The sequence below is a fragment of the Alligator sinensis genome, unplaced genomic scaffold (assembly GCF_000455745.1).
Source record: "Alligator sinensis unplaced genomic scaffold, ASM45574v1 scaffold1496_1, whole genome shotgun sequence".
In the NCBI taxonomy this organism is placed as follows: Eukaryota; Metazoa; Chordata; order Crocodylia; family Alligatoridae; genus Alligator; species Alligator sinensis.
Genome location: NW_005842615.1, coordinates 411889 through 426724, shown reverse-complemented (window position 1 = coordinate 426724; position 14836 = coordinate 411889). Strand labels below are relative to the sequence as shown.

The window sequence follows — 14836 nt, the reverse complement described above, 5'->3', positions numbered from 1 at the left end:
GATGGAGAAACCAAGGCACAGAGAGTTTTTCCAATATTGTTCTGTACTCCGCAGCTCCCATTTAGACATGATGGTTTTGAGAAGAGCAATGGGAAACCTTGGGGTCTGAACACATTTGCAAATCCTGCTGCTGTTTTTAGGTGCCAGGGGGAAAACTGAGCTTTGGAGCACCAGAACCCAACCCTGACAAACAAAGATTTGGAAACCTGGCTCCAGGTAGCAGGGAGAGCTGGTGTCTACGCCAGGCAGTGAATTCACATCTCTCACATCCTAAGAGAATCTTTCCCTTGCCTCTGACCAAACAGGCCATGATCTGACCAACTACTTCTATGCTGCTAATGAAACCTGGGTTGACGGCAACAATCAAGTTAATGGGGTACTTAACCTGCAAGGTTAAGTGCAACTTGCTGCTAGAAGGGCTGCAGAGAGGAATCTTTCAGATAAAGCCACTCTCTGATCTGGGCATTAGGAAAAATGCTGGCTGTAGAACCATGCCCTAAATAATTTAGTTAAGGAGTTTCATAACAAGAGAGAATGAACAACAAATATTGCTTTTATATTATTTAACAGGCTCTGCTTCCAAGTAATCTCCATAGAGGTCATTGCAGGTTTCACAGGAGAGTAGCAGAGGATAGTGTCTGGCATGAACACGTATGGTTATCAAGTTAATACTGATTTGTGAGAAGGCACTCTACCCCTTCCATACAGGATTTCCAGATCTACTGCTCACCCATCACCAGCTCAGGGATGAAACCTGATCATTTTTGAACACCAGAAGAACAGACCTTATCCTCTCTGGTCTACACTGAACCGACTCATCTACTGCAGAAGAGTTGCATCCTATTTATACCAGCATGGAACAGGAAAGGAAGCAAGACCTTTCCTTCATTTCCCAAATGCCATGTCCCATGAGCAGGGGTTTTCTTACTTGGCAAATGATGGGCTTGACTCTGATCTCACTTACAATAGGATAAATCAGGAATGACCCTACTGACTTAACATGGGTATAGAACTGGTGTGTCATCATCAGTCAGGGACACTGTCCACGTCTGCACTCACAATGAACATACTCCAGTGGAGTCACTCCTGATTTACTTCTGTATGAAATCAGATGCACCGGCAGGCCTCTTGTTCTGAAATGGTACTGAGAACCTGGACAACGAAAGGTGCTGTCTCCTGTGCGGCTGCTGTAGCATCATAACAGGGAATTTTGACTGAATGGCATAAGCTGATTTGCTTATGCCATTGTGGGGGGGGAGGGGGGGGTGCATCTGAGCCTACTGATGTCGCAATGCTATCATGCCCCATGGGTGAGAATCAATAGCTGGTGTTTCCATTCTCCATAGCTCTCACAGAAATAGGCACTTATTTGGGCAGGTCACCAATTTTCTTTCAAAACTATTTTTTTTGGTGGAAAAAACTAGGTTGCAATTAAAACATTCCTGTTCCAGGGAGAGTGTTTGTTTATGGAGAAAGTTTGATTCTTGGTCCAAAACCCGCAAAAGATTTTGGATCCATACCAGAGACTTTGACTGAAGATAGTGAAGTCAAACTTTCAAAAGGAACAGAAAGGAGCAAGCAACCAACATGACAGGCTCTAGCATTCCCCCAGGGAACTTACTTTGTACCCTCTGTTCCCAAGCAACTCAGTACAAAATATATCAAGCCTTCTGCCCACTTATGTTTTCTCAGTAGAGAGCCAGATATGCCTAGGCAGAATAAACACAAGAGAAACAGCACATGTGCAGGCCTACACAAGCCCACACACACGCAAGAAGATGTGTAAATGTCACCCACCAGAATGAAAATGCACATCTGGCCACACCTGTCTGGTCAAATGATCATGCCTGGAAGCAGCAGCCTCAAGGACACCATGCAGCTCCACCCATGAGGACTGAGGAGAGAGCAGGCAAGGGAAGAGATGACTGTCAGCAGTGTGGTTAGTCTTACCTCAAAGAGCCTGGCTGAAGCTGCTGCTGCAGGTCACTGTCTGGCCCACACCCCCAATTATTGCTGCTATTCCTAAACTTCCTCCAAGTCTGTGGCTGGGGCCAATGCCCCACAGTGGAGCCATGTCCTCATAGCACTGCAGGTGGCCTAATCAGCACTGCTGAGTAACTAATTAGCCCACCTGCAGCACCGCCAGACCCAGCCACACTGCTTCTTGGATATGCCTACCTATGTGGGGGAATTACTATACAGCTATGACCTGTTAAAGATACATCCAGGGAACATGGCTGCACAGCTTCCAGCTGTAACCACTCTGGCTTTGAGCTGTAGGGGTCTCTGATGTATTAGCCAAGGCAACAGCTGCTGCTCATACAAACCAGCTTGTTCTCAAATACCTACATGTGGAGAACAGCACCAGTTTCTTACCTTTTATTCCCCCCATGCCAGCCTCAGCTGCCCAAGTCTCATGTCTCACTTCCTTGACAGGGCGCAGGAAATGGTGCTGTCTCAGCAAGTACCAATGCTCTCTCTTCACACTCCTAACATGAGTAGCATTAACACTTCTTGGAAGCCAGGGGGAATTTTGGCATGGTTGGCCCACAGTGGGTTAATGGGGAGAGGGTACATTTAAAGAGCTGCAAAAAAGATATTTGCTTTAGGGCATTTCTTCCTCCCTCCCCATGCCCTGCTATTGCTGCTCCTTTTCAGAGACACTAAATGAGCAATTCAGTGACCTCAAATCTAGCATATGTTCTAAGTGGTCAAACTAGCAGCTGTGCTGCTGTTATCACCTTATTAGCTAGGTGTGGCATCCTAGGGGCTGTGGGAACACTGCCATTCCTACCCTCTGCTAGTGTAAATCACTGCTCCATTTGTCTTCCTGGAGCACTGCCAGTTCACACCAGTCAAGGACCCAGGCCCTAGCCTTGGTGAATGGCAGACTCCAGTCTAAACATTGCACCAAAGCAGGGATCAGCATTTCTGAAGCTAATGGGAAAGGCTAGGGTGTTCTTTGAGACTCAGTCCCCAGTTTGGAGACCTGCCCCCCTTGTCCCAGCCTGCCACTCATAGCCTGATGGTCTGCTGCTCCAAGTCTCACTTGGTTTCATTTTCTTCATCATGTCCCCCCTGCTTCACAGCCACTTTTCCAGCTTCTCTGTCAGTTCCCATTTCGTTTTCAGAGGTTTTTTAAACATGACAAGTAGTTATGGGATCATTTAGCGGCCATGTGATGGGCTCATGGAGAGACCATGCTGCTGACTGAAGGGCCAGATCTTCCTTCCACCAAAACTGTTTTAACATCAGCATCTCTGTCAAAGTCAGTGGGGTTTCGGCAGTTACACCAGTGACATTTGCATTGAAGTCTGGCCCTAAGATCCTGCCAAGCCTGCTCCAGGGCATCTCCCCTGAGCTGCTCTGTGGCGCAAAGGGAAGGGCAAGCTGAGCATCTTCTCTGCAGGCTAATGAAGCAATCACAGCTGAAGGCCACATCAGCACCTGCCCCAGTGCATGGTGAAGTGATTATATCAAAGTGAGCTAGGAGAAGACCCAGCTAGAGCACATTGTGCCCCAGGAATCCCCAGATAGCAAGAGATCCCCAAGGGGTTATATCCATGACCGTCTGGTACAAATGAAAGTACAACCCAGGCGGCTAATCTATCTGTGCTCTCACCAGTTATGCAGGATGCTGCTTAACATTATTATGGTCAGCGAAGTAGAAGAAGATTTTCTATCTACTACTGCCCCTAGGAGAGAGCACGTCATCCTCATGTGCTACTATGGCAATGAACAGAAACTATGGCAAGGACCACAGAAAACACTGTGGACAGGAACATGCTATCTCCTGCCTGTCCTTCAGACACCATCAGCAGCATATATATCTCTCATGTGTCATTTAGAAAAGGGAATTAAGAACCTACAGAAATAATTCAGGGTTAGTCAATTTAACCCCTTCAGTTATGCTTGCTGCCTCCCTCCTTACACCAGCTACAAGCATCAGCTCAAGAAGACCTTTCCAGCATTCAGGCTAAGTGAACTCTTTGGATGATCCAAACCCAGAAAAGTGGCCTCTGTATCACAGATGACAGCAGAAACTGAACTCAGGACTCTCAGTATAGACCTTATCAACAGCTTCTGAACTGTCTTTCCCTGAGAAATGTGGCAGCTCTTTCTAATTCACCAAACTCGTCCTCTTTTTTTAACCTAATTAGAAGCAGAACCAAATGGAACTAATTTATAGGACTAAATTAAACACCACAGGCTCCTATACACATGCAGGGAGGCTCTTCAACATGCTGTAATTAGAGCAAGTTGGAGCAGACTCGATTAATCGAGTCTGCTGGAGCATGGTAATTATTACCTTGCTCCAGCAAGCTCTAGCGTCATGTGCATCAGCCTCCCCATGCTGAAACATGGCCATGGGGAACTTTAAACCAAAGCTCATGCAATGAGTTTGAGTTCAAAGCACCCCACTGCCATTTCTCAGTGTGGGGATGCTGATGCTTGTGATGCTATGGGTGTTTTTAGTTAGTGTGGCTCTCTAAGCTGTGCATTAAAGGTCATTGTGCCCCAACCCCCAAGCACTTCTATAATCCCCCAAAGCAATAACTTCTCTCTAGTGAAGCACAAGTGACAGCATCCCGATAAAAGCTGGCATTACCTGTTCACTGAGAGAATAGCCTAACTCCCATGCTTCCCTCCTCCTTTCCTGTGAATCCCTCTGAAGGGGTCTACCTGGATCTCCATCCCTCCATATGATTCTTACCTGTCTGCTGTGGGGAACTGGGACTGTCAGGAGAGATGTATTGTGGAAAAAAAAGTTTTAAAAACTAGAAATCCTATCAAAAGTCCCTTTTGGGTTCCCCACCTCCCCACCCCTTTGCTCTGTGGGGCTCGTATGGTAGCTGGGTATCTTGGCAGTGACAACACCCACAGGGCCAGAGGGGACTCTGCCAGCCTCCCAGAGGAGCCTGTCTATTTACTGTCATCTTTCTGACCACATTTTTGTGCCAATACCGAGGAAGAAAGCCAAGTGGGTTTTGCACATGCTATATGACAAAGCTCATTGCGTTCGAGACACCCCTTGAAACCAACCTGCAGTTTTGTCTGGTACAGGACTGGACTGGTACACTCTGCCTTGCTCCAAGGCAGCTGATCCTTTCCATCTCACTGTAATCTGAGGGCTTTAGTCTACGAGGACCATCCACCTCGTGCAGCATAGAGCCAGGATCCACACACGGCGTGAGACAGTCGGTGTCTGTCGTTTCCTCACCGTTCACTCTGAGGATAGCTGAGCTCACGCAAAGTGAGTTTGCTGGTCTCCCTTGACAAGCACAGATTGAAAATTATGCCTTCCATCTCCATCTCAGACCCACCTTCTGCCTCTGGTTATCGCTGCAGCTACTGGTTTAGGCTCTCTACAACATCCTGCAGCACTGTCTGAGCTACCTGGGCTCAGATCAATGTGTCAGTCCTGATTCTATACTGGCTCCTCACTTACAGCGGTGAAAGGCATGCCCCAAGCTAGCGTGACCACCCGTGCCTAACTGGGCAGGACAGTCTGGAACGGGATCAGCAAGTCCGGGTCCCAAGCTGCACGACTCCAGGAACAGCATTTGTCCTGGATTCGCAGCATCATGCAGGGATCTGGAAGTGGTAGGTTTCCCCTTGCAGGCTGGCAGTGGCTCCAGCCTGCAAGGGGCTGCTGGGAGTGGGATGCAGGGGGTGCCACATACATCTGCATGCCCGTGCACATGCACGTGGCCAGGAATACAGCCAGGCAGCGTGGAGAGCAGCTCCCTGCAGGTAAGTCTATGGCTGGGGAAGGGGGCACATAGAGGCCCCTACAGTGAAGAATGGAGTGGGACAGGGGTTGAAGCTACTGCCCAGCCACAGCAATACATGGGGTGCAAGACAGAGCCACAGGTGGCTCATCTAGGGGACATTGGGTGGGGTGAGGGTGGGTCCTTGTACCAGCCATGTGCCCAACTGCCCTGGCAGCAGAGGAGACCTTGATGGCACCATGGAGTTGTGCCCTCTGCTGCTGCTGGACAGGCAAGGGTCATGCAAGTGGTGCAGGGCTCCTACGAGCAGCAGGGTGGGGAACCCAAAGCCCACAGCAAGCAGCCCCCATCCGCCTCTGCTCTGCTTCCCTCTGCCCTGCGCTGCTCCAGCTGTGCCGCTGGCAAAGGTGGTGGAGAAGGAGGCAGGCATGTGTCCTACCTTTCCATTTTGAAAAGGTGGTTGCCCTACCCCAAGCCAAGACCTGTGCAGCAATAGGAACTGCAGAGCCCTGGAAATTCAAGCCTTTTCACACTTCTTATTTAGGAACCCCTCCTCCCTTTTCAGACTCACAGTGATGCAAAGCTGTTAGGCTGCATGTGCAGCAGCGACTTATTCAAGCATGATTAAGGGTCACTCCTATGAAAATACCTTACACCTGCACCGCCCCTCCCTCCTACTTTCATTGTGAAAGGCCATCTTCATGAGGACTTCACTAGCTATTTGGGTTGATCTAATAAAAGATATCAGATTCACCCAAGGAGCCTTATCACTAGCACCTAGGCTCTTCAGAAACAGGGATTTGGCCTTATGTTACCCCTCTAAAGTCAGGAGAAGCATTCTACTTTTTCACAGGTGAAGAGAAAGAAGAAATGATTATACTGTTCGTTTCCTCACCTCTAAATTTGCTGACAAGACTGCCTTTCTTCAGAGGGGTGTTCTGAGCATAAGCTGACTATAGGGGATATCTAGACATCATGAAAACACCCAGACTTAATCTAAAATCATCTTGGAGTGTGAACTGGCTGAGTTAGAGATGGTTTTTATTGCAATTATAAGAACTGTACCTGGGATACAGGAAATACTAGATAATCAAGGTGGGTTTCTTAATACTCACATCGGCCCTGCACTGTGAAGTGCTGAACTCCTATGGTTCAAAACCTGAATTTCCCCCCAGGCCCAAGGTGTTTGGAGTCTGAGGATTGGATTCAGCTGTTTGCTGTGACTCAGGCTAGTCTCTTCAATTTGGATGGGGGAATTAAGATCTACTAATCTCATTCACCTGTCTTTGCATCAGGTGCACTGCACAGTAATTATTTCAGTCAAACATAATAGTTACATTAGGTAATTTTAACCCCGTGGATTTATAATACTTCTAAACACTTGTTCCTGTCTTTCTGATCAAGGACTTCTCTGTAATGATGTAAAACCTGGCTAAAGACTGGTGGTAGATGGAGCAAGGGGCGAGGCGTTAGGAAGTGCTTAGTTTCTATTGCTCATGGTGTTGTGTCCTTTCACATTTTCTGTTCCTGATTTTCCCTGTCTGCAAAATTGAGCCATACCAGTAGGGGTAGGTAGATGAGAGCTGGGTTGCTAATTAATGTTATGAAGGAGACTGAAACTACTGCAATGAGCATGAGGGCTGCAATGGGAATAGGCTCAGAGATGCTGGAAAGTAGTCTTTGAGGCAACAGTTGCTTTGTGAGTACGTGTCTGTGCGCGCTGCATGGATTAGCACGTGCAGAGCACACCTCCCTGATGTTAGTCGTAGTGACTATTACTTGCTACTAAAATGCACCCCAAATGTCACAGCCATGCTAGTGGCTGCATGATCACAGGAATTTGCATTGCTGTCTTCCGGCTTTTCACGCTTTGTGTTGCTGCTGGCTCCTATCACTAGATGGCACTGAGAAAACCTGCTCGGTGTTGCTTTGCATCCTCTGCTGTCCTCTTTTCCTAGCTGCTCCTCAGCAGAGGCAGATCAGGAAGCTGGTAGCCAACCCACCCACCCCTGGGCGGAGAGGTGGCCAGACCCAGGCCTAAGAGCAGGTGCTGGGCTGGACATGGATGCTAATTAGGGCCGGGGGAAAGAAAAGGAGCCCAGGCCCAGCGATGCATCGTAGCACAGCCTGGAGAGAGCCCTGTGACGCAGGACCGTGAGCGCCCAGTGAAGCCCTGTGTGCTGCAGGAGGATTTGAGGTTGTCACTGGCTTTATAAGGAAGATGCATGGGGGAAAAAAAGAGCAGGGGCTAGTGTGAATGTGGGCCTGGGGCAGCCCAATGCTGTCGGCCAAAAAGCAGGACAGTGATGCTTTTAAAGGGACTCTTATAATTTGGGGATTTTAAAGGGAACCAGCTAGCCTTAGACCCTGTAGCAAAGGGGGGAGCAATTCAGCAGATGCAATTGGGCAGCGCTTGCAGCTGCGTGGGGGTGCATTGGTGCTAGGGTTTGGACTCGGCAGAGAGTTGCTCGCAGCTTTGGCCTGTCCTCAGTCCTGGCTGGCTGTGCGGGGTATTTGCCAGGGTCCCATTAAAGCCCTGCTCTGCTTGTCCATGTCACGGGGCACAGCTGCTTGCATTGCTGCTGGCCAGACTGTGCCCTGCTGCCTCTGGGGATGCAAAGCCAGAGGATGCTCAAAGTGCAGGGCGGCGGGAGCCTCGGAGACCTGATCGGGACCAGGAAGCTGATCGCTCTCGGGGCCGTGCTAGGCTGGTTGTTAATTGTCCACCTCCTTGTCAACGTCTGGCTGCTTTGCATCCTCTCGGGCTTATTGGCCGTGCTGGGGGGATGGCTGGGGTCCCAGGTCATCATCAGCACCAGCAAACGCATCCACCTGGAAAGGTTCATCATGCTGGAGCCCTGTCCCCAGAGCCCCGAGGCGGAGAGGCAGCTGGATGCCGAGATCGACCGCACGATCCAGAAGATCATCCGGGACTTCGTGTCCTCCTGGTACCAGACGGTGAGCAGCGAGCGCGGCTTTGAAGAGGAGCTGCGGAAGGCCATGGCGGGGGTGGCAAAGGAGCTCAAGAGGAGGATGGTGCTGGTGGACCAGCAAGCCCTGACCCAGAAGGTCCTCCTGCTTTGCGGCTGCCACCTGCAGAGCTACATGAAAGCCAGGGAAACTGTGGGGGTTGCAGGGAAACCGGGGGACCCACAGCAGTGGGCAGCTGAGCTCTGGCGAGCATACAGTGAAAGCACAACTCTGCACCCAGCTGTCCAGAGTCCTGCCATGGAAGTGAACTACACCCGGGGCATTGTGGACCTGTTGCTCCAGGGGCTGGTACCCAAGCCTCACCTGGAAACCAGGACTGGGCGCTTCGTGGTGGTGGAGCTGATCACCTGCAACGTGCTCCTGCCCATGATCAATAAGATGGCTGACCCCGACTGGATCAATCTGCTGCTGATTGGGATTTTCTCCAAGACGGGCGGCAAAGTGGTGAGAGCAATGAAGGGAGAGGAGGCCCCTCTGCCCTCCCCTTCCTGCCCAGTCCCGGTGCCGAGCTCCTTGCCACTAAAGGAGCAGTTGGAAGCCACCCCAGAGGTTGCAGACCCATCTCCAAGGCCCTCCGAGCCCCCCAGATACGATGAGGTGGACGGTGTGGAGTGCAACCACCAGGAGAGGGAAGATGGGAGAGACTCAATGGGTGGAGAGTCCAGTTTGGACATGGACAGAAGGAAAGCCGACAGCACACCTGTGCGCTCCCTCCAGCCCGACACTCTGGGCTCTCTCTTCCCCTGCGAGGACTTGGAGCTGGAGTCCCCCATGTCCGACCTGGGCAAAGACTCTGACTCTGTGGTGCTCTTGTCTACCGCGGACTTCCTTCCTGGCACGTTCCCAGACAGCTTTGCAGAGCTGGAGGGGCCAGATGGCTTGGACCAAGAGGATGCTGTGGGAAGCAAGAATGGGTACCTGGAGGACAGCACTGTCCCCAGCTCCAAGACATACCTGCTCACCACCATGCTGGGCCCTTGCCCTGACATTCAGATTGACCCTGTGGTAGAGAAGGAGGAGAGCCTGGCTGCTCTCACTGAGCTGTTGTCTGATCCAGAGAAGCCTTTCTCACAGCGACCTTCCTTCTTGGGGAAAGAGCTGGTGTCCTTGGAGAGCCAGGCACAGAGCCCCCTGGACCCCAGCCAGCCGCCCACCCTGCTCTCCTCCTCCCCCACGGCTCCCCTGAACACCTTCAGCTTTGAGCCGCTCAGCAGCCCCGATGGCCCGGTTGTCATCCAGAACCTGCGGATAACTGGCACCATCACGGCCCGAGAGCACAGCGGGACGGGTTTCCATCCCTACACACTCTACACGGTGAAGGTAAGCGCCTCGCTTCTCTGTTCCTGTTGGAGGGGGGGTGGCTGGCTGGCTGCTTTAATGGCTGCTGACTTGGTAGGTGGTTAGGGATTTACCTCGGTGAGGGGGCTGCCACGTGGCATGAAGACTGTGGGTCAGCAAAGGCCATGTTGGGTCAGAGGTGGGTCTGGTCTCCAAGGGTCAGCACATGGCTGACAGGTCCCCTTGCCTCTTCTCAGTATGAGACAGCCCTGGAGAGTGAGACCGCCAGCAGCCTTCAGCAGGTGGCCTACCACACCGTGAACCGGCGTTACCGGGAGTTCCTGAACCTGCAGACGAGGCTGGAGGAGAAGCCGGATCTGCGGAAATTCCTGAAAAGTCAGCACTGACATCTGCTTTCTGTAGAGCCCCTTCCCACCCAGCTGCCCATCCTGCCGCTGCCCTGTACCCCAGTGTGGCTCTGCATGGCTGATGTAGTGGGTATACTATGAAGAAGTCAGGATCCCTGGGTGGGTAGAGAGAGTCTGGTACACGCCAACTTCTCCTTATGAGATGACAGGCCTGCAAATTTTATCCAAGTCACCCGCTGCCCAACTTGCTGCTATCCCAGCCCCTTTGTGTCAGCCATTCTCACTGCTGTAGGAGCCCCTTAATGCCAAAGTTGGTGCTGGACTGTCCCCAGCCCTTGGGGTGCTAACATCCTAAAGCAAAGAGGAGCCCTGGGCAAGCTGGGTGGCAAATGTCACTTCAGTTTGGTGGGAAATTCCAACAATTGAAAGCTCTGTTGTCATCCCAGCTTGGGACAAAAGTGAAGCTTATTGTTGAACACAAATTCCATAATGGCTTGGACTGGACACATTTCAATTGGATAATGTCAGAGCATTGCACTGTTACAGTAAGTGGAAGTACAACATGGTCTTGGCTCTTAATCCACCCTCCTATTCCCTTGACACAGCAGAGTCCTGAGTTTCAAGAGACTTGGGTGAACAGGATTTTACATGTTTGAGGACCGTTTTGGCCACCCTAAGTCTCGCTGAGTAGTAACTTAGACTGCCACAATCTATAGGTGTTGTGAGAGGCAGTGTTGAGCCCTTTATTAATGATACTAATGACTCTTTACTTGTCTGCTTTTCCTCTCCAAGATATCAAAGGTCCAAAGAAGCTCTTTCCTGATCTCCCATTTGGAAACATGGACAGTGATAGGGTGGAGGCCCGAAAAAGTCTCCTAGAGTCATTCTTGAAGGTAAGATGTTCTCTTGAGCCGCCTCCTTGCATAGCTGACGTGCCTGTGAAGTTTCCCCACCATGCCCATCCTCTAAGGCTCCTTTTACATGGGTGAAATCCACTGAATTTAAAGCTACTCCTGAATTTGGATGATATGAAAGAGAGGCATAAATAAGACTATTTGCATCAGTGACTGACTGGCTAGAACAGGGCCTGAAACTGGGCTTGCTGAGCTCTTATCCTACCTCTGCCAGATGTCATGTTTTGGCTCCAAGTGACCCCCCCCCCCCCCCCCCAACAACAACAAAAATTTTGTGCCCCAAGTCCCCCCCCCCCCCCCCCAAAAATAAATAAATAAATAAAATAAAATAAAAACTTTTAGAAGTGGCCCTGATTTTTTCCCTCTGGGCCTGCTTTTTCCCACACTGACTCCAGCTGAGCCATTTGAGGGATGACTTTATGCTACTGTGTTGTGCAGAGCAGGGGAAGAATTCAGGATGGATAGAAAAACAAATGTCCTAATAGCCCTGTGAGCCCATGGAAGAGCCCTCAGGCAAGTGATGGAAGCCCAGGTGTGTAGGGACCTGAAGCCCTGGAGACTGTAGCATAGGGACACCATCCTGTACTGGTCTGCAGGGCTCACCAAGTCTCCTCCATCTCATCTGTCATGGATGTGAGATGGCCTAGTGATGTATCTTCCCTTGCAGCAACTGTGTGCTATTCCTGAGATCACCAACAGTGAGGAGGTGCAGGAGTTTCTCGCCCTTAACACAGATGCGAGGATCGCATTTGTCAAGAAGCCCTTTGTGGTCTCCAGAATTGACAAGGTACCTCCCTGCCCAGGGGAGTTGCTGTTGACTGATCTTTGTTGGTATGAACAATCTCCTTCTACTAGGTTACACCCTTTGATCTTGGGGTTTTTTCTGTCTTATTTCTCAGTATTACAACAGTAGCTAGAAGCCCAGTTTTACTATGTGCTACACACATAGCTGGGGAGAGACTGGCCCTACCCCACAGAGCTCAGAATCTCGCTAGACAGATGGATGCGGGTGGGAGGAAGGGCATATTGTAAGCCTTGGTTTGAATGCCAGGAAACTGAGGCAGAGGAAATGATGCGCCGAGGATCATGCAGGGAGTCAGCGGCCCTGCTAGGATTCCAGAGTGCACTCCAGGTTCCCGTCTTCTGCCTTAACCCCTGGATCTCCCTTATTCTGGGCAAAGTTACATGTTACACTTAAACCTTACAAAGGGCACTTAAAATACAAGCATCTGGTGCTTGTATGGTGGAACTTTAATACTGCTTAACGTTGCACAGATCGGGTGTGGTCTAAGTGTAATGGGTCACTTCACCCTGAGTCTAAACAGTCTGTCCATGACCATAGCTTTCCCACTCCTTCATGCCATTGCCCAGCACTGCTCATGGGCACAAAGACTGGTGATCTTGGAGGGGTTGTTTCTAGCTGGACCCTTTAGCACCTTGCTGTGCACTGTGCAGTGACCTCTGCCACACCTCTTCTTGGGGCCTGAGCTCTGCAAGAACCATCCCTTACTGCCATGCACGGTGTAGTACTTGCTCTTTGGTTACAGAGGCTTGAGTTCCATGTCAAGTTTTGTCCATTTCTCTTTGCATCTTTACTCTCCCTTTGCCCCAGAACTATCCAGTTCAGGGAGGTGTAGTCAATGACTGTATCGTGAGCCAAGCCCCGGTCTTCTTGACTTCGATGGGAGTTAGACCTGGAGCACTGAGGAGTCTCTCATGTGTTACCCCATGCTCTTTGATTCCTTTTGATCCAGAAGCACAGGCAGAATTTGGCTCAGCCGTGAGCATTCTCCTCTTCTGTAGGGATCAACAGGCAGATACTGGCTGATCCTCAATGCCTGCCAGTGTGGGGGTGGGGGAAGCTGGATAGCATCCCCTCTGCAGCATGGGATATCTTCCTCCTGCATGAGCATTCAAGCACCTTTCTCCACACCTACAGATCATGGTTAATGCCATTGTGGACACCCTGAAGACTGCGTTCCCCAAGTCGGAGCCTCAAAGCCCTACGGAGGACCTCAGTGAAGCCGAAGTGGATGGGAAATCCCAGCCAGATGGGAAGAAGTCTAATAAGTAAGGGCTTTTTTCAGGTTTCACCCCAAGTGAGGTGCTGAGCATTGACCCTATAAAGGAGCTGACTGAGATAACCACCGTGCTAACTACCAAGCCTACTGGAGAGTGCTTTGAAATAGTTAGGAAGAAGTAGTTTATGCTGCGATTCCATTATGCTTCACAAGCTGTGTGGGATTAGTGCGGTCAGTGCTTGGATGCAAGACCCTCAAAGAGCACCCAGGATTTGTTGATGAGTCAGTGGATGGCACTGCAATGTGGTGCTCCCAGCTCTTGGAAGTGCTGTCTTTTGGGAGGAGATGCTAAAGACTGTAAGAGTTGTCTTCTGATCTCAAATAGATACATAACCAGAGCACATTATGGTGAGCCACCACTGAGGTACACCCACCTCTGGGGTGGAACGTGGCTGCTCTTTTAACAGCAATTATGACCAGTGGAAACTATCCGCAGCATTTCAGGACAGAATCCCAAATCCAGATGAAACCAAAAGAGGCTTTGGGGTGGACATAGAGCATGATTTCAATTCCCCAGTGTGATTTGGCCCAGACTTGCTATTTAACTTCTGCTGCGAGTCTCTGGGGTGGAACGTGGCTGCTCTTTTAACAGCAATTATGACCAGTGGAAACTATCCGCAGCATTTCAGGACAGAATCCCAAATCCAGATGAAACCAAAAGAGGCTTTGGGGTGGACATAGAGCATGATTTCAATTCCCCAGTGTGATTTTTGGCCCAGACTTGCTATTTAACTTCCGCTGCGAGTCCTACACAATGACCAGTTATAAAGCCAATCAACACTGGGAGTGCCCAGACCGAGGGCTCTGTGTTTTGCTACAAAAGTGTTTAATTTTTTATGTTGCTAAAGGTTACGGGAAGGATTAGGCCACTTAGCAAGCCTTGGCTTAAAGGAGGGGCTGGAGTGTGTGTGCGCGTATTTCCTGGAAAGAGATGCTTCTCTTCAAAAAGCTGCTCCAAACAATTTTTTTCTGAAAAAAAACCAAAAAAAACAACCCAGATTTTGGAGCCTCTTGGCTGAAGAGCACATTCCTCAGCAATAAACGGCACTCTTAATTTGTCCAAAAAGCCCTTCTAGTCCTCTTTACATCTGCAAATAACTGGGTTACACAATCCCACTTGGTACTTTTCTTTCCCCTCTCAGGCTTTCGTAAACGCGTGTGAAGTTACCCTATGTGCCCTTGTATAACTAACCAGCTCGTACTGACCAGAAATCATTGCTGAAATCATTGATTTGTGTATCAGCTGAGAGCCACTGCCCACGTGGGTATGGTAGCCAGCGTGTAAGCAGAGGAGTGTGTGTGTGTGTGTGTGTGTGTGTGTGTGTGTGTGTGTGTGTGTGTGTATGCACCCCTGGGGTTTTGATGCTTTTACTCTTAGGATAGCTAAGGTTTGGGGCTGCTGTCCTGTCCTTATTCAAACATCCTGTGGCACTTTTTTGCTGCTGAGCCCAAAGCACAGCTGGTGCCTGTAG

At 50.2% G+C, this 14836-nt stretch overlaps 1 protein-coding gene across 6 annotated transcripts in view; it reads left to right on the top strand.

The window, feature by feature from the left end:
• The first annotated feature begins 7282 nt into the window (after nucleotides 1-7282).
• The window catches only part of SNX19 (sorting nexin 19), a 43387-nt gene continuing 35833 nt past the window's right edge, over nucleotides 7283-14836 (top strand). For 2 of the 6 annotated variants that reach the window (XM_006033258.2, XM_014524483.2), the window contains exons 1-5: nucleotides 7286-10043; nucleotides 10259-10397; nucleotides 11162-11262; nucleotides 11951-12070; nucleotides 13223-13353. In XM_006033258.2, coding sequence (XP_006033320.1) covers nucleotides 8346-10043; nucleotides 10259-10397; nucleotides 11162-11262; nucleotides 11951-12070; nucleotides 13223-13353 — 2189 coding nt within the window. In that variant the 5' untranslated portion in view covers nucleotides 7286-8345. Of the gene's footprint in view, nucleotides 10044-10258; nucleotides 10398-11161; nucleotides 11263-11950; nucleotides 12115-13222; nucleotides 13354-14836 lie in introns of those variants that run through there. The other 4 variants (XM_006033256.2, XM_006033257.2, XM_006033255.3 and 1 more) reach the window with 4 other exon arrangements.